The sequence below is a fragment of the Mya arenaria genome, chromosome 8 (genome assembly GCF_026914265.1).
Source record: "Mya arenaria isolate MELC-2E11 chromosome 8, ASM2691426v1".
Lineage (NCBI taxonomy): Eukaryota > Metazoa > Mollusca > Bivalvia > Myida > Myidae > Mya > Mya arenaria.
In genome coordinates, this window is record NC_069129.1 from 55,765,723 (window position 1) to 55,791,143 (window position 25,421).

At 34.6% G+C, this 25,421-nt stretch overlaps 1 protein-coding gene and 1 long non-coding RNA gene across 4 annotated transcripts in view; one reads left to right on the forward strand and one right to left on the reverse strand.

The window, feature by feature from the left end:
- Nucleotides 1–4,616: 4,616 nt before the first annotated feature.
- LOC128242703 (uncharacterized) overlaps nt 4,617–25,421 on the forward strand; it is a 33,275-nt gene continuing 12,470 nt past the window's right edge. For all 3 annotated transcript variants that reach the window (XM_052959956.1, XM_052959958.1, XM_052959957.1), the window contains exons 1-3: nt 4,617–4,746; nt 21,809–22,327; nt 22,779–22,904. In XM_052959956.1, the coding sequence (XP_052815916.1) occupies nt 4,635–4,746; nt 21,809–22,327; nt 22,779–22,904 (757 nt within the window). In that variant the 5' untranslated portion in view covers nt 4,617–4,634. The remainder of the gene's footprint in view (nt 4,747–21,808; nt 22,328–22,778; nt 22,905–25,421) is intronic.
- Nucleotides 11,933–13,526, reverse strand: LOC128242709 (uncharacterized). Its single transcript, XR_008262675.1, has 3 exons — nt 13,349–13,526; nt 12,852–12,938; nt 11,933–12,232 (listed from the first exon to the last, which is right to left on the reverse strand). It is a non-coding gene; the product is annotated as an uncharacterized LOC128242709 (long non-coding RNA).

Consider the following 25,421-nt stretch of genomic DNA (forward strand, 5'->3'; position numbering starts at 1 on the left):
ATCTCAGTTTATGATACCGCGTTATGTCGATATCGGGTTTTTCGTCACACATGGTTTCGGGTAATATAATATTTTCTTATGAAATCCCGGTATCGATCGGCCCGATATCAATATCCACAAGTAACCACTATGACATAAAATACGTTTAGTAAAAAACAAAACAAACAAAAAACTGAACATTACTTGTCCTAAAAATGAAAAAATTAAAGTCAAAAACATTCATACTAAACAAACACTTTTTGCCGACGATGTGTCATTTTTTAACAATGGAATTATCTTATCAAAAACTGATATATTCCATCCAGGAGTATGGTGCAACATCAGGCATAAAAACCGATAACTCAAAAACGTTAGTACTCTAAGTAGGCAACTTAAATTTAAAGAACCTCATGAAAAAAATCAGTGAAAGAAGTCGAATCACATATGGATTTCCAGGTCAGCGAAAACACCAGAAATCACATTTTAAAATGTCTGTCTTGGACGGTGCAGAGAGACACATTGGCTAAGCAGGCTCAAAATGCAGTTTATAGCTTACATGTATTTAACTACTGCAAACACTTCGGTTTCTTTGGACCAGATGAAGCATTTAAACTCTTCGATGCGATGGTTGTACCTATTTTATGCTATTCGTCAAAAGTATGGGGTTATGAACTGTCAGACTGTACGGAAAGAATACATATAAACTTTTGCAAATATGTGTGTGGATTAACCAAAAATGTAGCAAACGTCTTTGCTTTAAGTGAATGTGGACGACTGCGAATTTCAGTGACCTATAAGACACGTTGTGTTAAGTATTGGCTTCGACTTACGGATATGCCAGAACATCGGTATTCCAAACAGTTTTATAACTTGCCCAGAAACCATGACAATGCTGGTAGATTTAACTTGGCTACAAATGTAAAACGAATGTTATATAAGTATGGATTTGGATTTGCTTGGTTAGCAGAAGGTGTTGGAGACTCAATGATATTTCTAACACAGTTTAAGAACAGGCTAAAGAATTGTGCATTTCAAGACATACATTCGAAAATGAATAGTTCACCCAAATAATTGCATTACAAGGAATTTAAGACTATGTTAGACACTGGAAGATGTTTAACATTGGAGTTGCCTTTATTACTGAAAAAATCACTGTCAAATTTTAGTTGTTCAGGGCATAACTTGATGATCGAAAGAGGCTGACATTTAGATGTTGACAGAGAATTTAGATTTTGTGCATTTTGTTTAACACGTAACGTTTAAACTAAACTAAACATTATACATTTTATAACGATTGTATAGAAAACTATAATAGCTTATACTAAGTCACTCTCGTTGGCACGATGTTGCGCGAGAGTTTGGTTTTGTGTTTTGGGGGAAACCGGAGTACCCGGAGAAAACCCACTTGTCAGGCTTGGTGACCACTAACCAAACTCACATGCGCCCAGGCCGGGAATCGAACCCGGGTCGCCTTGGTGTGAAGCGAGTGCGCTAACCACTGCCCTAACCGGACAACCAACGTAACGTTGATATCATTGAAGATGAGTTTCACTTTCTTGTTATATGTCCACTGTATTAATCGTTTAGGCTAGAATGCTTTGAAACATGCATTGAATGCAGTAATAAAACTATGTGTTAAAAAGAATGGCGCACAAATGGAATATTGTACCTAGAACACATATATAGACTACTTCAGAGAAAAGAAACAATACACATTTGATAATACGCAACTTTTATACCAAATTCCTAATAGTGATGTCATACATTGCAACAATTGATACATGTATACGAGCTTTTCAAGGTAACTTAATATTAAAAGCAGTACACCAACTTGTATGGTATATGGCGAAACCGGTGTAAAGCCATAGCCAATAGTTTTGATACAAAAATGACAGGTGATATGTATGACACTCTGTATATTAAGGAAACATACAGAATACGAACTCATGACATTTGGTACGTGTCAAATGGTTTCAGGTGATTTTGAATGCAGTAAGGCCAACTGACACAGGCAATTAACAACATCGCATCCAGCCCCTATCAAGTTTTCGGCCACTGAATACATTCACACCTCCGCCCATCCCCAGTCCAATATTTACACCACTTACATTATTGGTGCCTGTATTCCTTGGCCAATGAAAAAATATTCTCACCCGCTCACCCCGCCCCATTAATGGTTAAGCCAATCAAAATAATAAAATATTTTTCGATGATTTACCTCAATACAACCATTGTCGCAATATCGCAACTAAAACTGCAAGATTCAACACACAATTCGTCGTCCTGCGTTTGCTGGACTTTGCAAGAATGTTCTTAACCTTGCTTGGTCTTATTATCCCCCGCCGAATCGAAGATTTCGGAAGGGGGATATTGTTTTGGCGTTGTCCGTCCGTCATTATGTCCGTCCGTCCGTCCGGTACCATATCTTGGTAGGCATTGATCAGAAAATGTTTAAACTTAGTCAGAATGTTCCCCTTGATCATATCTTGACCACTTTTAAAAGTGTGTCACATGGGGTCAAAAACTAGATCACTAGGTCAAATCTTAGAAAAATCTTGTGAACATACTAGAGGCATTAAACATGGTCAAATATTCATGAAACTTTATCAGAATGTTTTCCTTGATGAACTCTTGGTCGTAAATAAAACTGGGTCACATATATGATCGAAAATGAGGTCACTAGGTAAAATCTTAGAAACATCTTGTCCAGAACCGTATCATGATAATGATTGGTCAAGTTATGTTCAAAATTGGTCATGATGTACCCCTTGAAGAATCATGGACCACTTAAAAAAGTGGATCACATGGGGTCAAAAACTAGGTCAGTGGGTTAAATCTTAGAAAAATCTTTTGAACATACTAGAGGCATTATACATGGTCAAATATTCATGAAACTTTATCAGAATGTTTTCCTTGATGAACTCTTGGTGTAAATAAAACTGGGTCAAAAATGGTAAAAAATTAGGTCACTAGGTCAAATCTTAGTAAAATCTTGTCCAGAACCATATCATGGTAATGATTGGTCAAGTTACGTTCAAAATTGTTCATGATGTAAACCTTGTTGAGATAAGGACCACTTAAAAAAGTGGGTCACATTGGGTCAAAAACTAGGTCAGTAGGTCAAATCTTAGAAAAATCTTTGGAACATACTAGGGGCATAATACATGGTCAAATATTCGTCAAACTTAATCAGAATGTTTACCTTGATGAAATCTTGAACTTGGGGTCAAAAGTTAGGTCACTAGGTCAAATTTTATAAAAATCTTTAAATGACATAAGAGGCAATATGTATGGTCTTATATTCATGAAACTTGATCAGAATGTTTTCCTTGATGAACTCTTGAACATGTTTTAAACTGGGTCACATATGATACGAAATTAGGTCACAAGGTCAATTCTTTCAAAAATCTTGTCCGAAACTATTTTATGGTGGTGATTGGTCTGATTAAGTTCAAACATGGTCAGAATGTTCTCTTAGGTTAAATTTCGACTGCGTTTTAAAAGTGGGTCATATGGGTTAAAAACTAGGTCACTAGGTCATATCGTACAGAAATCTTGGGAACACTCTAGAGGCAATACATCTGCTCTAATTTCCATGAAACTTAATCAGAATGCCTTGATGAAATCTTGGAAAAGTTTGAAACTAGTAGGACATGTGGGGTCAAAAATGAGGTCACTGAATCAAATCGTCAAAAACCTTGTGGACACTCAAGAGGCTATTTTTTTGCAAACATCTAGACCAATCTTCATGAAACTTGATCAGAATGTTTGCCTTGATGAGATCTTAGATTAGTTTGAAACTGGGTAACATGGAGTCATAAACTAGGTTTCCTGGTCAATTCTAAATGTTACATTATATACATTTTTTTTATGTCAAACGAATATTTACTCGAATGCAAAAAAATCCAATAGCAAGAGCTATGGAATATAACCTTAAAGTATCCAAACAAGAGGTATATATTTATTGAACTCAATCTGGTTAACGTTTTATTTGGAATAAACATAAGTAGTAAATATAGCATAATTCTACTCATGAGTTATTACATATTTTGTATAAAAAAACGACAAGTGATTCCAAACTTTCCTTTTTTGAAAAATACTTACACATATGCATTCACATTTAATGTGAAATAACTATATCGTGAAAAACAAACTAAATTTCAATATACTTATCATGAAACATCGAACAAAGAATACCGGTATGTGTCTCAAAAATCTATTATTTTCATGTGTTTATCTGTTTTTGTTCACCCACAATTTTTAATTTAAAAGGCATTACAATTCAATGTCGACGATAATGTTGTTGTTTTTTTTACATAATAAACTCTACAACTTGTTTTGGAAAATAGTTAGAATATGCATACTTTATTTCTGTATTGATATTGTTTAGTTGATAATAAAATAATAACCCGGTATCAACATAAGCCCGTACTGTAAAGTGAAACCGGTTAGCGGGCGATACCAGATACCGGGCTTTAGCACCCCCATTTTAACACTCGGAGTTTATCGAAAAATGGCCGAGAAACTCCGAATGCATTTTTAACTCTAAAAATAGAGTATGTGTAATGTCGTGGTACCCGGCATAGTCACAACGTGAGTACGGCCTGATAATGAAATGGTAAGGGCAGGTAACCAGGCTATCGACTGCTCGCTTTATGTACAGCAGTCAGCGTTTGGTGAGCTTAGGGAGAGCTGGAAATATGAACGGAAACAGTATCTTTACGTTTTTATTCTTCCTGTCCATGATAAATTGTCAGGAATACGAAGGTAAGATTGTGTTACAGTGGTCAAATTTTTCTTGAGTAATTTATAGAAAATAGTTAGTAATCACTGGCAGTAAGATTGCTCCCAGGTAATCAGTATAGTTTATTTAGTCAGCGATATAAATAGAACTATGTGTAATTTTATAATGGGATCCCAAAGATATTTTTCCGAACGTATAGATGGATTTCAGATAACCTAAAAATAGATTCTGCATATCATTAGTTGACCACGTGTACTAACTGGGGGGCAAAACATTGCTGATAAGCCCTCCAGGTTAATACATTATATAGTTCAATGGTCTTGTTTACATGATAGAACGTAATGGCACACATCAATGATTTTAATAATTTAAACAAGTTGATTTATCAGATCAAGGAAATTATCCTCCAGTAATGTAGAAATATATATTCTGTTGGAGCAGGAACTGATCCTTAACAAAATAACTGCAAGTATTAGGGAGTTAATCAAACAGTTTGAACTAGAGAGACAATGACTTTCTTGAAAGATTAACAATAAAACTACTGAAAGTGTTTGTGTCAGATATTATTCCGGGGATAATAAAGAAAATTGAGTCAAACTTAAACTATTTTTAGTATTTGTATTTTCATACAGTATATATAAACAGAAAAGAGTGAAAATAAAAAATCGTAATTTTGGCAGTTTATAGCGATAAACATAAAATAAACAATTAAGACCACAAATATTTGCTTTGCGTTTCTTGTTAGATGTAAACACCTAGTTCTATGTAATGATTGAAGGCATCAAATTGTCATTCAATAAGTTAAAGTAAGTTGATTAACAGGAATACTTGAGTCCAGAATAAGAAACTCTCTCATTCTCCCTATGACAGGCTCAACATGTATTCTCACATGTGACAATTTTCTGGACGGTTCATTGCCAGAAAGTTGTTTTTTGCCCGGTGAATGAAGGAATCCTAAGTACAGTGCCGGAGGCTGCCATTTCCTCGGCAACAAGGACCCCACTATATGTCAACTGTTCATCACAGGGCAAAAGGATGGACATATATCCTGATTCCAAAGTAATTTGCTTGTCCGACACACGTCCACCTAATCCATCAGTAATCAAATTTACTGCCGGCGATATAGATATCAAATATTTTATTGAATTGTTATGTTTTTAGTTGCTCCATGTTTGTGCTCTTGTTGTAAGATTATGCAGGCTTTCAATAAAAAATAATAGATTATTGAAATCACTTTGTTGTAACCAGGTTCAAATGCCTCAGGTATATTTGATCTTGCCACTTCCCTCTCTTGCCAAACAATTAATTGTTTCAAACATTTACCGTAAATGACTGGGTATAAGACGATAGGGGGTATTAGACGAAGGGAAAAAAATCTGTGAAAAATCCGAGAAAAAAACTTTTAATCTATGTTTTTGGTTAAAAGACGCATAGAAAAAATGTCAAAATCGTCTGGCATTTTCAGCCATCATGTTTGTTGACAGTGACAAAAAAAAAATTTTTCGTGAAAATGGCGATGGTTATCTTTAAAACCATACTGTCGAGAATGAAAAGTTATGTTGAGCAAAAAATATTTTGAGTGCCCAACTTTGCTTTTTTATATGTAAGTTTGATTATTGTTTAATTCAATTTATTATTCAAAATAATATTGAATACCGTAATTTACAAGAGTTCGGACACCATAAATTAATTATTTTTTTCGCTCTCCGAATACATAGAAAATTATCATTTTTACATTTTATTTACATGTTTGTTTAACCTGCCTTTTTTCTTCATGTTTGCTTTTTACCACTTATTAATTTATCCGTAGTAATCAATGGTCATAAACTTATTTATTACGCCTATAAGTGTAAATCCTTCATGAAGTTAATTAAAACACCATTTTATACATGCACTGAACTGAATAAACACATTCTATCGGCTTCAGATCAAAGAGTCACACTGTGTGACTTCACATAACTTACAGTTATGCCCACGAGGATCTCGTGGAGAGCATGGACATTGCTATGCAGGATTAATGTATAACTGTACGATTATTGCTTCATATAGTCTATAAGTGTGGTACAAGTTTAATAGCTTATTGGCAGATCGTTTTACAAACATACCATGTCGATGTTTTCTTAATCCCTTGATTGCCCTTGTTGTTTGTTTAATCCTCAAATAAATATATCACACTTCCTTTTCAACAGGCAATAAATCGTTTAGGATGGGTAGTAACTAATTAACTTATCACAGTGATGTATACGGTTAGGTAATCTAGCCAGGCATTGTAAAGATAAAAATCAATATTCTTCGTCTGTGAAACTTGGTAACTATGAAAGTTATGATTGATGTCCTTTGGGTTAGGTACGCAAAATAAATTATTTTGGGAAATAATTATGGGTGTCCAAATATAAAATATTTTTGTTGAAATTATAAACGTCTTACGATATACCGTATCCCGATCTTCAACTGCCGTTTTAACCCGATCAATATGACGCGAGTAACATCCCTTTCTACATAAATCTAAAACAAACTCTCGGCTTGAAATTGACATCAGAAAAAAAGTTCAAAAAATTGTTACTGGGTATTATACGCAGGCATTTTTTGCATCAAAATCTGAGGGAAAAAAGTGCGTCTAATACCCAGTCATTTACGGTAGCTAAAATTGGTACCCATGTGTTCCAAATTCAAGGAACTGTTGTCCCCAAAAGTGTTAAGCTATAGATATGATATGTCTTTGTTTGAAAGACCTAATCCAATTTTCATAAGAACAATCAAGAGGTGGTCTTTAAGTGAAAGTCTTGCCAGTCTTTTTTTAAAGTGACACTCTGATTCAAAATCAATACATGCACATGTATAACAAACTTAAAGTTTGAGTGATTAACCTTTAACTTCTTACTAAATGATGCATTTATGAAAATATTCATAACTGATAACAAGATTGTAACTGGCGTGTATTTAATATCTGAAAACGCAAAAATATGAAATGATTGGTGAGTGCTAAAAGATTCACTGCGATCTTCTTTTGTCTAATTAGGTAGAAATCCCATGTTTTCTTCACCTTTCTTTCAAACTCAACTCCGTATCCTTCATAAAAACCATCGTTTTTGACATGTATTTATCTTTTTTTGGTATATCAAAACATTTATATTAATTGTGGTAACTCAGGGTTTTCGCCAGGAATTTCATAAGGCATGTCGGAAGGGGAGGGTTTGGGAGGGGTGTCCCCTCCCCCTGTACGTCGATTTTTTTTAATTTTCGTATCCAAATTGGTGCAATTTCCTGCATTTTAAACAAGTTAACAGTTATGTTCCTATGATTTAGATTTACCAACTCAAGTCTGATTAACATTAAAAATATTTGTGAAAAAGTTTAATGGTTTCTCTTCATTAATTATTGGTATTTCTCAAGTTTTCCGACAATACAATATCGACGATATCGATCGACTCATGTTTCGTTTAGTGCGGGTATTATTTATATTGACACCGTTGACGTCACAGCAAAACGTGTAAAGCACGCTGCATGCTGGAACACAAAAGAGCCCGGAGCAAAGCGACTGCTCGTGGGTGTTTTCGTATTTAAAGCTGCTACAGCTAATATTTTTAAAACCGGGTCGGCTAAATAATAACTTAAAGGGAATGTAATGTGCATTTTCAGATTTATTTATCTTTTTTCTAAATAAATTAAAAGAACAATGAAATAATCAAAGTTTAATAATAAGCAACACAAAATATAACTTTACACTTTTAAACTAAAGACGGGAACGCGACTCAATTACATACGACGACATAGCATAACCCTTGTTTATAATAACACAGATATCTTCACACGGTTCTCAATAATAATTTAATAATTGGTTAACAAACAGACTCGGGATTAAGAAACAAAATAAAACGACACATGATTTATGTTACCGAACTCAATTAAGCCGTATTGTTTACTTTGCGTTCATAGATGATTATAGTGATGAAGGTCGCAATTACGACAGTGGTGTTTTTCACACATTCCCATTTTGACAAAGAATAGGAGGAGTTTGGTTAATTGCACTGTTAAACCTCACCGACACGCCTTCATGCTGTCGTCGATCCTGAATGGCTGATACAAATGCCGTATTAGTCCCGACACGCCTTCTGGCTGTCAGTCAACCGTTGCAATCGCAACAAAATTGTGTATTGTCAGAACTGATGATTGTTTTGATAAGCGAAGGGTTGTCGCTAAGCGGATTAAAGCATGTCGGCATAATTAACGCATGTCGGTAATTAGCCTTGCCAGCGGAAGGCACGTCGGGCCCGACAAGCCATAAAGGGCTGGCGGAAACCCTGTAACTCTTATTTGGGAGAGAGAGTGCTACTTTAAGTACATAGGGTTCTATCTGAGTATATATCCACAAAAATAAATCACGGGATATACCTGTCACCTTGGTGTTGTCTATATTGTCATATGTTACTTCAGAATCTTTTTTTTCTGTATTGTCTGCAACAGCCTACACATGTATTCAATGTGTCTACTCAATGGGTATTTTGAAAATCTGTGCAAAGATATTCCCTTTTCGTTGTTTTGTCTATTTGCACACCCAACAACACATACACTATAAACCATTTCATCAATTTAACTTACAGAAAACATGTATAAACTGACCATACAAACACCAATGTATTGAATTTACTACTAGGGGCTTATCAGCAGCAGAGACACTTAAATGTATGATGCAGATCACAACAGCTGCCTCTGGCTTACTTTAAATAGTTGCCCGTGGCCTCACTGGGTAAAATCAGTGTTGATCCTGAAATTTAAAAAAATACAACAGTTTATGGGCTGCTTATCACGTCATTATAGGTCACAATACAATTATTAATCATGATTTGTCGACGATATTTTTAATATTCTATAAAATCTAAAAATTCGCTATTAAATGTTATATCAATTATATAACCCTACTGTACTGTATAGTGTATTTTTAGATTTTATAGAATGTTGAAATATCGTCGACATCATCATTTATTAGATTGGAACCCTCTTTATTGGAATTTATTAGGTCTCTTATCATTTGGAGAGCTCTTTAAATATTTGAGTTTAATTGTTTGTTGTTGTTTTTTACAATGAATTAAAATGATATTTGAGTTTTATTGTGCCCACCTCCTAAACTTATTAACACAGAGGTACAAGCGCATGTTTTTTCTTTATTTAAATAATTATCTCAATATCAGAGATTTAGACATGAAGATATTATGGTAACATTTAAGTTTACCAGAAAAAATGTTTCAATGACAATTGCATTGAAAACGAAAAAAACTCACTTAAATATGTTTTTGGAAAATAGCACTTTTCTGATGTTTAAAACTACATATAAATTTAACTAAATTATGGAAAATATATTAATGTTATAAAAGCTGCTGAGGCCTAAAAAAAATGTCTGTTTCCAGTAACCCGACCGACTAATTTTTTACCGCCGTTTGCAATTTTTTTATGCCCCAAAATTCGAAAAGTCAGATTTTTAGCGATCCCTGTGATGACAACGATAATTTAAATAATTTAGTTGGTCCAAACTCGTGGCATAGTTACAAACGTTTCCGGTTTGACAAGTGAAACAATAGCAAAAAGCTTATTGGCTGTGATATTAAACTGCAAGGCTTTCAATTGACCTGAGCTCCCGGGTTTTGTCGCACAGAAATCTTAAATGATCCGAATTTGAGAATCATACATTAATTTGTAGTATGCGTCAGTTTTGACCCAGGATATTTCGGTGTGAGGGTCGGTATCATCTGAAAGGAGCCTCAATGCATGAACTGAATGTTTGTTTAACCCGCAAGAGCAATTACACTCGAAGTGACAAGAGATTATCGATCTAGAATCTGATGGGTAACCGTGTCAATTAGCAGCACTCAAACTCAATGACGTAATATTAACTTTGCCCATTATGCAAATTAACGGATACCTTCCACTTTTTCGTTAAGTGCGATGTTTTTGAAAAAACAACAATGCTTAGATATATTTTGTTTATTTATTTTAAGTTGTTTTTAATTAAAAAAATATTCTTATAAGTTCTTAATGAGTTAACAGAAAAATAAACATTTTTCGTAGCACATGGTCTAAAAAGCGCGGGAAACAGGTGCATATTCCTGTCAATTTTAATGAAAGTGAAAGGAGAACTGCATAGTTAAGTTCTATAACAAAACAGTATTGTATAACTGTTATGGTTATGCCATTTATGAAAAATACAATGTTGCAATATTGGGAATAGGAATGTTGAATGTTTTTGTTTACTTCCGGAAAAAAAAATAAACATGAAAGTTAAAGTAAGAAAGATGTCGTTGCAACTAAACAATCGCTGGTGCATATTGGAATTTGACAATTGTGTAAACAATTGCTGGTTAACGCAATACAGTCTTAAGTTCTGATTGTATCTCGATGAAACTTGTACAGTATTTGGATATCCATTAGAACTCGGTTCATTTCGAAAACCAGCTTGATCTGGCCATGCATGCCTAGATAATGGGCCTTGAAATGATTCGATTTTGAGCCTTGATAGTATAAAAAAAAAAAATTATTGTGTAAAAAATGCTTGCGAACATGATACAGTCTTCAGTTTTGATTGTATCTCGATGAAACTTGTACATTATTCAGATATCCATAAGAGGTTGGTTCTTTTCGAAAACTGTGATGTTGACCACACAAATTCAGCCAGTAGAGCATGCCTGTACGAAATTTTCCAACCGTAAAACATACGTAAAACTTTAATTTTTACGTACGGAATCATGGAAATTACGCCCAGAATTAAGGAAAATAAAGAACGATTTACGTGTGCTAAACAGACGGAATCTGACCGTAAAAGTGGACGTAATATTTAAATTAACCGGAATTTTGGAACAGGAATTTTTCAAAAATCTGACCGTAAAATGGCACGTAATATTTAAATTACCCGAAATTTCGGAACAGGAATTTTTATAAAATTCTGTGCGTAAATATTTCCGTACGTAAAATTAAGATAGCATTTACGTGTGCTAAACGGACGGAATCTGACCGTAAAAGTGGACGTAATATTTAAATTAACCGGAATTATGGAACATGAATTTTTTAAAAATCTGACCGTAAAATGGCACGTAATATTTACTGTAACTGGAATTTACAACATTTCTAGAACTCAATTCATTGCTTTTCACTACATGCCTGCTTTAACTTTTCCAACTCTTGTCTAAATCAAATAATATAATTTTCTTTCATATTATTTATTATATTATATACTTTATTTACATTTCCATGAGTTTATTTTTCTCTGATTTTAAAATCAATACACTGATTATAATGATATAATCTGCAATATAAATTTATCATGAAATGAAGAGACACTTAGTCCTAACAAAGACTTATTTGAAAATAAAAGTTAGTGTTTTTGGAATCGTCTGTGAGTTTTATGTCAATTGTTATTTTCACTTTTTTAACACAGACTCAACTTGCTGGATTGATGATGCCTTTTTTTCCAGTCTAGATCCAAATGTATTCTGTCCAGCAACTATGACGTCACACAATCTGCAGTAAAATTTAATATCATGTAAAATCATTTTATCACTAGTATCAAAATGCATCATTTTTAATCCATTTATACATTCTCAAGCACACTTTATCATCCTCACAGCTTAAAGTGACTCGCTCATGACTTTGGACCAACAATAAGCTTTCCCGGTTATGCATCTGAAAACACTTATTTATCATTATTTTACTCTATCATATCAAAATTGCAGAAACAAATACAGTTAAAGTATAAAAAAGATTTTGGTTAAAGTGGAGTTCGAACCAATGCCGTTTAAGTCAAGAAATTATTAGAAAACAGCAGGCTTGTCCACACAGCCACCAGGACTTATACAGATTGGTGAATATGTTGACAAGGACATGCCCAGCAGTTAAACCCTGTTTTATGGCTTTGGGCAATGGCTAGAAACATGCAACAAAACACACAAATGCAAACATTCAATCAACATAGCCTCTATTTAAATTACCCGCTACATAAAGATGTTACTCATCACAAATGTGTTTTTGTTGTTTTTTACATGAGTAACTATACTGCTTTAAAACTATAAGACTATAAAATCAGCATGATTTTCATATAGATATATTTCTTTTCTGAATTAAAATACAATCCTCCACAAACCTTTTTTGAGGGTAAGGTCGGCTTTATATGCTCCAACTGTTACTTTCAGATCTTGTTTTCTCCCTCACCATTGAATATTAAAGCCATCTACAAGCATTTTAACAAAGAATAACATACATATACAGAAAAACATAATTAAAACTCAATTTTACTGTCAGACTTGCCACTTACAGTTTCTTAAGTTGATAGTTATTTAAGTTATCTATATATTTTAATTTTTATATTTTATTATGCAATGTATCATGCATGTACATTTATATGGCTTTATGACACACTCAATTTAAACATTTCCCTTTTCCACATACAAATGTAAAGTTCTGACCATGTTTTCTATACAAATACAATCTGAAATACCATGTGTTATGAACTCACAGTGAGGGGAATAGCATCATTTTACTTATTTATAGCATAACTTTTTAAAAGACTCATAATTATGTAACAAATAGGATAAAATGAATGACATATAATTTAAGATACATTCTGAAATAAGTGTTTACCTTCAAACCATGAGAGATCCTGATTATATCCAGCAAAACAATAGGAATCTTCAGAAGGTTAAATCCCCATGGCTGCATGTTTACATCAAGAAAACCGCCTGAACATTTGAAATACACTGATCTTATTGGCTACTGAGCCCTGATTCTCTGCATACTCACTGAAATTTTCTGCCTGACCTTAGATAATCTGATAAGCCCAGCCTGTACCATGAGAAATAGCTTGGTCAATAAACTAATAGAGCACACTGATAAAAGGTATCTAATTTCTAAAGAATACAAAACTGAATTATTTATGTTCATGTTTTGCTTTAGAAAAGTGTATAGTGAAAGGAAGAACAATTAACATTAATAAGGTTATAAACCAATAACACTAGAATGTATGTTTATCTTTTTTGCTTTCTTAAACTTATGAAATGAAAATTTAATAATAATAATAATAATAATAATGAATAATAAAAAATATAATGATAATAATAATAATAATAATAATAATAAATAATGATAATAAATAAATAATATTAATATTAATAATAAGAATAAAAATAAAGACAAATTCTGATGAAGCACCATTAAACATAAAAGTCATTAAGAAAAAAATGGAAGTCCCTATTTACGGCCAGAAAAATGAACTTTACGTGTGTCATGTAAAACTAAGTCTGTTTTAGCAGTAAAATGTATTTCAGAAATTTTCTAAGTTTGAAATTACGGCCAGAATCAGTTTCCAACCGTAATTTTGTAATATTTTGTATATTTTCCGTACGTAAATGAATGAAGTTCCAGTCCAGGTACATAACTTTCCTGCCCACAAATAAATTACTGCCAGATTACGAGCGTAAATATGGTTTTCCTGCCACTTTCCTGCCAAATTCTGGCCGGATTCCTGCTGAAAATTTCGTACGGGTAGGCCCTTTTGGGCCTCTTGTTTTATAAAGTATTGATTGATATAATTACGCTTAAAGCGTGAAGCATGACTATATCAGGCCTTTGTGACCAGTGAAGTACAATCAGGGTCTACACTGTTCGCTGCCAAGTCAGTAGGTAAGGTTTTAGTGTCCAAGCAGTGAACAGCCATATGCATACATGTGATAATTTCTTGGGTCGATTCCGTGACACTTGTCATAATGTCAACGCACACTAGGGGGGTCCAGGGGGCATGCCCCCCCTTATTTTTTTTTAAATGGGGAACATCTGTGGTGCATTCTAGAGCATATCTGGATCTATTTTAGTTGTTTTTAACGTCGGGAAAATTAACCTATTTTGACTGCCAAGACGTATTTTTTACTTGACATGATTTGTTTTTTTCTGCATTTTCTTGAAAAAATAAAACCACCAGATATTTTCACAGGCTTTAAATGAAGTGCTAACCAGGAGGATATGCAGTCTACTTTCGGTTTCATCAAAACAGGAAATAAACAACTATACGGGCACCTGTTTTCCCGCGCTTTTTACTCATTTTGTCACTTTCTTTGAACTTACCTTCATGCTCGTTTGTCGGTAAAATGTGTGAAAAAAATCAATTCATCAATTAAAAGCTATCATTCATAAGACCAATATTATTATAGTTGCCATTTAATTGTTATACAACATGATATTATTACACAGTCCATTTTAAAATAGTTTGTGCAATAATATAATGTTTTATTACTACAAAATGTATGCATTTTGAAAGTTTTGTTTAAAACATTTGCCAAAAATAAATTGTCTAAATGTTATTTGATTCACTTTTTCACTGGGTTATATTTGCAAAGTGTAAAAATGAACTGCTTCCCCGGTGAACATACTGACAATGCTCATAATTGCACATAATGTTGCCACCGCTGGGAGTCGAACCCAGGTCTTGCCCTTCAAAAGGATGCATTCTACAACTGAAATACATATACAATGGCTGTCAAGCTAGCAGTTATAGCTTATTTAAGGCAGAAAGTTTGAATCTATATATCACACTGAATTATTTTTAAAATAATTCACCTAAAATGAACATGAATATTGGATCATTCTGACATTTTAAAACAAGAAAAAAAAAAAAAAAAATAAGAAAAAATCCCTACCTACCGACCCATCTTTTTTTCAGTATGTTACAGGAAACAGACATATTTTTTTTTTTAGGCCTAAAATCATTTTAAATATTTTCTGTGATGTCTATAGAACAATTTAAAAGAATAGTGTCCGTCCATTGTCTGTCAACAATTGCTTCAAAGAGCATCCCCTCTTTAACCACCTGACCAATTTAGATAAAACTTCACTGTTTCACATGTTTCTTGCATGGTGGTCATTTAAAATTTATGTTTAAAGCTGCACTCTCACAGATTTAACCCTTGACAACTTTTTTTTTTGTTGTCTTGGAACGAGCCAATTTTTGCAAACATCCATGGATACCAGTTATATAAGACTGCTGACAAAAAATCAGATCGCAGAATTTTATATTTAAGTTTAAAAAATTGATGTTTTATGCATTTTTCTTAAAACGATAGTAACGGTTTAAGCCATACATCGTTAATTTTCGAACGGAAATGTGAAAATCTGCCATCTGTGTTTTTGTCAGCAATCTTATAGCATTGGTTTGTAGATATTTATGCTTCCAAGACAAAAAATAAAAAAGCTGTAAACATGGTAAATCTGTGAGAGTGCAGCTTTAAAGAATTCATTTGCCAGGGTTACAAAATGGGATGATGGTGTTCAAAAAAAAATGCTGTTTAAAATAGTGGGAATTAAAAGACCGCTTTATTTAAATATGTTAATAAAATTGCTTAAATTTATGTGAATTTGAAGGCAAACTGTAGATTCATAAATAAATCTTAGCAAGAAGCTTAAGGGAAATTATGCATGTAATGGAAATGAGTTGACTAAAAGATTAAGACTTACTTTACCTACTACAAATAGTCAAAACGGCCAATATAGGGTTTCATTTAATTAGATTTACACTAGCAATAAACTTGCAAGATGAAATGGCAGGGCTTAAAAAAATGACAATTGCCAGACTAGACTGCTTTGACCTTGCCATAGTGATTAAAGAATTTTTAGCTCGACTTTTTAGAAGAATAAGGAGAGCTCATAATACTACTCATCCAAGCGTCGGCGTTGGCGTCACATCTTGGTTAAGGTTTTGCGTGCAAGCACACATAGGTTAATATCTCAGCAACTACTTGAGGTATTGCATTGAGACTTGATACAATGGTACTCAACCATCCAACCTACTTTAACCAAGTAAGATAACTTTAGTTTGCATTTAATACAAATAATTGCCCTTTATTATTCGACTTAGAAATTCTGGTTAAGGTTTTGCATGTAACCACATTTAAGTCAATATCTCAGCAAATATATCATGTATTGCATTGAAACGTTACATATGTATTACCAACTATCTTACCTACTAAATTAATGAAGTAAGATAACACTTTTTTGAATACAATGCAAATTATGGACCTTTATTATTTGACTTAAAAAATCTGGTTAAGGTTTTGCATGTAAGCACATATAGGTAAATATCTCAGCAATTACTTGATGTATTGCATTGAGATTTTATACAATTGTACTCAACCTTCCAATCTACTTAAATAACCAAGTAAGATAACTCTAGTTTGCAATAAATCCAAAAAATGACCCCTTTTTTATTCGACAGAGAAATTCTGGTTAAGGTTTTGCATATAATCACTTTTAAGTCAATACTTCAGCGAATATATCATGTTTTGCATTGAAACTTTACACACAGGCTCCCAACCCTTTAACCTTCTAATCTAATCAAGTAAGATAACTCTATCTTTCATATTAAATAATTTTTGCACCTTTTATTATGTGACTTTGAAATTCTGGTTAAGGTCTTGCATGTTAGCACACATAGGATAATATCTCAGCAACTACTTGATGTATTGCATCGAGACTTTATACAATGGTATTCAACCACCCAACCTAATTGAATAACCAAGTTAGATAACTGTATTTTTCAAATAATGGCCCTTTATTATTAGACTTAAAAATTCTGGTTAAAATTTTGAATGTTACCAAATTTATTACCAACATTGTTACCAATGTATGTTAATACCTCAGTACATCATGTATTGCATTGAAATCTAATCTAACAGTGATCCATGCATGTTTCGCCAAAACTATTCAATCCTTACACTGAAAAGCGGCGGAATAGTCGAGCGTGCTGTCTCTGTGACAGCTCTTGTTTTACAGACAATGGCTAAAAAATCTGTAGGTTATTTCTTCATTATTTCTACTCTTTATATACCCGACAAACGGAAGTTTGAAGGGGTTATATTGGAGTCACCCTGTGGTCGGTCGGTCCGTTGCAATTTACCTTGTCCGGAGCATAACTTAAAAACTGCTGGATGGAATTGGATTAAACTTCATACAATGAAAGAGAATAATGAGAGGAAGTGCAGTGTACAATAACCATAACTCTATTCTTGCTTATTACTGAGTTATTGCCCTTTGTTACTTTTTTTGTCCGGAGTATAACTTGAAAAGTACTGGATGGAATTCATTGGAACTTCATACAATGGTAAAGCACAATGAGAGGAAGTGCAGTGTTTAAGAACCATAACTCTAATGTAGCTAATTACTGAGTTATTGCCCTTTATTTGTTTTTTTGCTGTCAAATATTTTTCCAGACAATAACTTGCAAACTACTAGATGGAATTTATTCAAACTTGATACAATGATGAAGCACAATGAGAGGAAGTGCAGTGCACAAGAACCATAACTCTATTTCAGCTAATTACAGAGTTACTGCCCTTTGTTACTTTTTTCTTGTCCGGAGCATAACTTGAGAACTATTGGATGGAATTTAATACAACTTCATACAGTGATAGATCATAATGAGAGGGAGTGCAGTGCACATGAACCATCACTCTATTTCAGCTTACTACAGAGTTACTGCCCTTTGTTACTTTTTTCTTGTCCGGAGCATAGCTTGAAAACTATTGGATGGAATTTTATAAAACTTCATACAGTGATAGATCATAATGAGAGGGGGTGCAGTGTACAGGAACTGCAATTCTATTTCAGCTAATTACAGAGTTACTGCCCTTTGTTACTTTTTCTTGTCCAGAGCATAACTTGAAAACTATTGGATGGAATTAAATAAAACTTCATACAGTGATAGATCATAATGAGAGGGAGTGCAGTGTACAGGAACTGCAATTCTATTTCAGCTAATTACAGAGTTACTGCCCTTTGTTACTTTTTCTTGTCCGGAGCATAACTTAAAGAAAACTATTGGATGGAATTTAATAAAACTTCATACAGTGATAGATCATAATGAGAGGGAGTGCAGTGTACAGGAACCGCAATTCTATTTAAGCTCATTACAGAGTTACTGCCCTTTGTTACTTTTTCTTGTCCAGAGCATAACTTGAAAACTACCAGATAGAATGTAATAAAACTTTATACAATGGTACAGCACAATGAGAAGGAGTTCAGTGCACATGAATCATTACACTATTTTAGCAAATTACAGAGTTATTGCCTTTTTATTCTTTTATTTTTTTATGTCAAACTTTTGTCCGGACAGTAACTTGAAAATTACTAGATGGAATTTCATAAAACCTCATACAATGATAAATCATAATGAGAGGCGGCGTTCGGGGGTATTAATCACCTTCAGTGATAGCTTTAGTTTTGTCTAAAATGGCAATGCATTGTACTGGGTAAGTAAAAATAATAAAATGCAACACAAAACAGTGTTATCCCCAAATACCAGGGGACATCCTAGTGTGCGATACACATGATAAATTAGATACATGTGTTAATTGACATCACTGTTTTTATTACATCAAGGAGTTGTCTAATTTTGCCATCTTTTTCTTATCTAAACATGATTGTCTAAATTTTGCTACGAAATGCCATACTCATAAAAGGATGTTATTGTTTTCCCATAAAATTCCAAATAAATTAATATTGTCATGCTCTAATTCTGTAGGATATCAACAGCTACATGCTTGTTCCCTGAGTGCGCCATTCACTTCATTTTAAGAAAATATTATGAAACAAACTGCTGTCACCTTTAATCAGGGGAACCATTATTCTTGCACTGTACACTGTAGTCTTCTGGTGCATGTTTATTTTGTAACAGGGAACCCTAACATAAATGTACTTGAATATGATACTGAATCTGAGTACTACCTCCCCCCCCCCCCCCCCCAGTGAGGACTAACTAATAAACTAAATAACTGTCAAATTCAGATTCATGATAATATTATAATATTCCAGACCACATGCCTTGCCATATGCTAGCAATTCCCTCCTAATAGTATATGTAATTTCTTCTCCTCCAATAATATACTTTCAGCCTCTGAAACACTCTGATCCTCTGAAAATAAAACATCTAACTTCATTTTCTGTGGTTCTAGATATTTCACCTGCAGCTAACTTTATTCCGTTTTAACAAACAAAAGAAATATCTGGCCACTTTGTGACATTTAAAGCGTACAAAATTTCACAAGGTACATGGAAAAATTCATCAAAATAATGGATTATTTTTTGCAGCGACATCACTGCAAGCTTGTTTCATTTTGTTTACACCCAGGTGACACGCGTATATAAAAAGGACTGAGGACTGTTGCGTAAATGGTAATAAGGACTAACAGAAGACCAGACACGCTCATGTTGCAAACTGATTACGCTTTTCGGTGTCTGGAAAAAATATTCTTTTTTCACCCTCCATTGCTTCACAAATGAACTTCAACTTCAAAACATCCCCAGAGGGGGATGCGACTAATGAGGTCATGTATCGAGCTTATGTTATTGTATTCAGATCGCTGGGAACCCAAACATAGTACATTTAAACATCCCAGAGGGGGATGCAACTAATGACGTCACGTATCGAGCTAATGCTGTCCGAACGTGCGGAAACCAAAATAAACAATTCCAACGATCGGGGTTTTAAACGGATTTAAACATAAAAATATGACAAAAAATAACAGATTTTATTTTTGTTGATGTGGGGAAAATAGCCGAGTGAAGATGCATAAGTAGCCGGGTTATTTTACCGGCTTCCGGCCCATTTCTACACCCCTGCTCATGGGGGTGTGTGTGTGTGCTGAATATTATTAAAATAGCAAATGTATGGTTTAGTTGGCTCTTGATACACTTTATACAGTCATTATTAGTCAAAACTCTGAAAGCTTAAAAGGTTTATTGTACGAGAGGTGGACTTGAGAAGCCAGAGTTTGATGACTGGAGGATTAAGGTTGGTTTTAGCCAAACTGCAGTAAAATAAAAATAAAAAATTTGGCTTGAATTATCATTGATATGCTTCTTTTAATTCAAAGCAAAAAACCTTGACCCCTGAGATCCACCCACCTACTCCTATATCTGAGAATGATGCAATTAATTTGTGTGGGACCAAATGCCACGAATAATTTGTTTGTACAAGCAAATAAAAAAAAAACAGACATCACTCATCAATGCAGTGCATAGTAATAAAATTGTATCCCGGGTTCTTAATACATGTATTTGCATTTTTTCACTTAAAATTTCTCAAACCAGGTCCTTTTGGGATATAAACCCTATCAATATTTTTTTTTAATTTAGATAGTGGAAGTTAGGTTGAATTTATGGGGATTTAAGGATTCATAAAAGATAATGCGTATGGATTGAAAACCCAGGTTAGTTAATCAAATATAGTATTTTTATCAAGAAAAACTCCTTTACAACTTCAGTTTTTCACCTTTTGATTTTGCGTATTTATGGCCACAAATTAAGATACAAGTGCCAGGAATATGAATAATATAAATTAGCTTTGTTCTGTTTTCACAATTTGTGATAGCTAAAATTAATAAGTTTAAACTGCTTGCCGTATATAAAGCATTCATTGTTGTGTTTATGCCTCAGAAAATCACACTGTACATGAATGTTGATGTGTCTGTCTGTCCAGTAAGATTGTGCTTTAACTGTTAAACATGTCATTCATACATCAGAAAATTGTTGGAAACTTGTTTGCTCAGCTCATATTGGTTGCATATAGGTCAAGGTCATACTTGGAGGTCAATGTTTCACAATATATTTTGTGTCTCAGACATATTTAAATATTAATGTAAATTCAATTAAACTACACAGAATGATAGAACACCAAGCGAAGTTGTGTCACATATGTATTTTTTTATCTGAAATCTCTATGGTCAAGGTCACAATCAGAGGTCAATGTTTTGCAAGAAAGATCTTTTGCAATATTATTTATGTAGAGGTCACTTTTAATGAAAATTTAATTAATTAAACTACACATAATTGTAGAGCATGGTAAGAAGGGTTATCATGCATAAACTATGTGATCTCCTCTCCGATGGTCAAGGTCAACCTCGGCAGTTGATATAGCCAAAATTAAATGTATAGGTATGTTTGCTGTCTCACGGTCTCACCCATAGCTTTGGGACTTGGATTGGGATTTCAAGTAGTTTTATTAGTTTTTTTAACATCATGATTTATAATTTGATCAATCATTTATTTATTTATTTACAGTGAAAGAAGTAGATATAAAAGTGGCCAAACATTGCATCCAGTTGTTGACGCAGGGGATGGATGGGAAGAAGTGGTTGGAGACAAGAGATAAAGTATACAAGCTCATAGGTGTCCTGCCAGAAAATAGTGAACTTTTTTTGATGGCTGTCGGGCAAAGGACCATACATCTGAATATTTCAAAGACAGGGAGTGACTGGAAAAGTTCTGTTCTGGACATGACATTTATGACAAAGCATAATGGATCTGTTTCTGGAATTAGTTTGGAGCATAATCGTCAAGTTTGCTTTCCTGACAATAGCTTGCCTAAATATTATGTTCCATCGATGCCGGAGATTTCCTGGATATTCACACTGTCAACAACTGAGATTCTTGAGAATGTGGACACTCACAATAAGAAGTCCTATGTGATGTTAATGGACAATGAGCCAGATAAGTCTAAATGGTATCATATGGCGACCACCAGACGCCATGTGATCGATTTAAACAGCTTTGATAGACTGCCTTTCATGTTGACTAAAGGTGAGATTCATTTTAAGCTAGAGTCTATAAGTAGACACTTGTTACCTTCATGTTAGCTTTTTTACGACAAACATGCTCTTTATTGAAGTTAAATATGAGCTATATAATGTATATATAACTATTTTGTGTCACAGTTCCATTACCTTATATACAGTTGTTAAATAGGTAGCTCTATCAGTCAGTATCCTGCCCTCACCCTGCTAGAGAGAGGGTCCTTGGTTTGATCCCCTAACAGCTTGGGTGCACATTTTCCCACCTTTTGATATTGATAACCATTTACAATAATTTTATTCCTGATTGATAACACTGCTGTAGTTCAGCCTGGTAGCTGTTTTTAGAATTCAACATGGAATCACTGACTTAAGGGATTATATAATGTCATGCTAGTAATTTTTAAGATACAGGTATGTACTTTATTAACAGAAGAGATGAGGAAATACTTTTTTTTCAGATACACATCTGCTGTGTGATGTAAACATGTACTATAGTACTGGACTGTGTAAGCCGTGTGGGGAATTCTGCTATGGAGATGGACCTAATACCCCGTTCTGTTCTGGCGAGAAAAAACAGTGCTCACGTAAGATTTTACCCCCAGAAAAGACTTAATAAACCACTTTTCTTTTGTTTTTTTGTTACTCTGCAATTTATCATTGATGTTGGAAACTAGTAAAAACTGGCTTATAATCATTATTATTATTATTATTATTAGTATATTGCTTTGCACAGGCATGTCGGTATGTCGGTCGGTCGGTCGGTCCGTCGGTAGACCAAAGCTTGTCCGAGTGATAACTCAACAATTCCTGGACGTATGGTCATCAAACTTCACATGAAGGTTGGGCCTGACCAGTAGATGACCCCTATTGTTTTGGGGGGTCATGAGGCCAAAGGTCAAGGTCACAGTGACCTTGAATGGTAAAAGGTCGTCCGAGTGATAACTTGTCAATGCCTGCACCCATGGCCCTCAAACTTGACTTGGAGGTTGGGCCTGACCAGTAGCTGACCCCTATTGTTTTTGGGGCTCATTGGGTCAAAGGTCAAGTTCACAGTGACCTTGAATGGTAAAAGGTTGTCCGAGTGATTACTCAACAATGCCTGCACCCCTGGCCCTCAAACTTGACTTGGAATTGGGCCTGACCAGTACATGACCCCTTTTGTTTTTGGGGGTCATCTGGCCAAAGGTCAAGGTCACAGTCACCTTGAATGGTAAAAGGTTGTCCGAGTGATAACTCGACAATGCCTGCACCCATGGCCCTCAAACTTGACTTGGAGAATTGGCCTGACCAGGAGATGACCCCTATGATGTTGGGGGTCATCTGGCCAAAGGTCAAGGTCACAGTGACCTGGAATGGTAAAAGGTTTTCCGAGTGATAACTCGACAATGCCTGCACCCATGGCCCTCAAACTTGACTTGGAGGTTGGGCCTGGCCAGAAGATGGTCCCTATTGATTTTAGGGGTCATTGGGCTAAAGGTCAAGGTCACAGTGACCTGGAATGGTAAAAGGTTATCCGAGTGATAACTCGACAATGCCTGCACCCATGGCCCTCAAACTTGACTTGGAGGTTGGGCATGGCCAGAAGATGGTCCCTATTGATTTTAGGGGTCATTGGGCCAAAGGTCAAGGTCACAGTGACCTTGAATGATAAAAGGTTGTCCGAGTGATAACTCAACAATGCCTGCACCCATGGCCCTCAAACTTGACATGGAGGTTGGGCCTGACCAGTAGATGACCCCTATTGATTTTAGGGGTCAAAGGTCAAGGTCACAGTGACCTTGAAAGCGAACTCGACAATTCCTGGACCTATGGTCATCAAACTTGACATGAAAGTTGGGCCTGCCCAGTAGATGACCCCTATCGACTTTAGGGGTCATCAGGCCAAGGTCAATGTCACAGTAACCTTTAACGCAAAAAAGTTAACAAATCTTCTCCCACTGATATCTCAACAATGCCTGAACCTATGATCATTAAACTTGACATGGATGTTAAGCCTGACCAGTAGATCACCCTTATTGATTTTAGGATTCATAGAGCCAAAGGTCAAGGTCACAGTGATCTTGAATGGTAAAAGGTTGTCCGAGTGATAATGTTTGACAAACATCTCTTGTTTATATCCACTTGCTAGGCTACTATGAAGACTATTGTTTCTTATCATTTGTGAAGAAGGCTTATTAATTCGAGGAGATGACAAATTGTTCTACCACATGATTGGCCTACTTTCAGGTTTTTTTTTCTAAAATGGGGGACGGGGCCTGGGGCCTTTGAGAAAGGAAAATTTTGCGGCGTTTTAGTACAAAAAGGGGGAAAATGTGCATATCAATTTTTTATTTTTATTTTACTTTCATGCCTCTTATAATATTTGATTGTTAGATTACAAGTCCATCTCTCTCTTTTTTTCCTGTTCTTAAACTCCTCCACTAAATTAGCATCAGCAGTACTTTTAGTTTTTTTATTCGGTGGGGAGATTACATGTACCTCAGGCTCGCTTTCACAATCAAAACTTCCAGACAGTTGGACATTTTTTCTCCTTGGTTCCGAAATTAGAGGGCCACTAGGCTCAACAGAATGTTCAGGATCTTGCTGGGACTGGGGTTCGACATCATCAGAAACAGAATGATCCGGTTCAGAAAGTTTGGACTCGGTCATATTTTGTGTGCTAGTGGATAGACATGATGTACCTGCTGACTTACAGTCAGTCAAGAAAGAATCAATTTTCTGAATATTTTTTGAGTCATTTTTTGTGATTTTTTTGTTGAAATACTTCCAGTTATGCGACATTTCTTGACAGGGCTTTTTCTGCCCATTTTGGGAAAAAGACCCCAGACATTTTGGAAAAATTTTGTCGTAAAAATGCCAAAATTGGGAAATTTTACAGCAAAAAGAAAAAGCTGTCTAGTCTCCTGAGAATTAGGAAATGATTTAATATTATTTTATTTTCACTTTAAAAGGCACAAAAAATATCAATCCTTTGGGTGGAAATATCTATTGCAATAATTCATGGCAGATAATATTTCATATTGATCTCTGAATGTGATGAAAATCAATGATTTCTGAGTTCAATTATAAAAGAAACTTTACATCACATAATTTATTAGGAT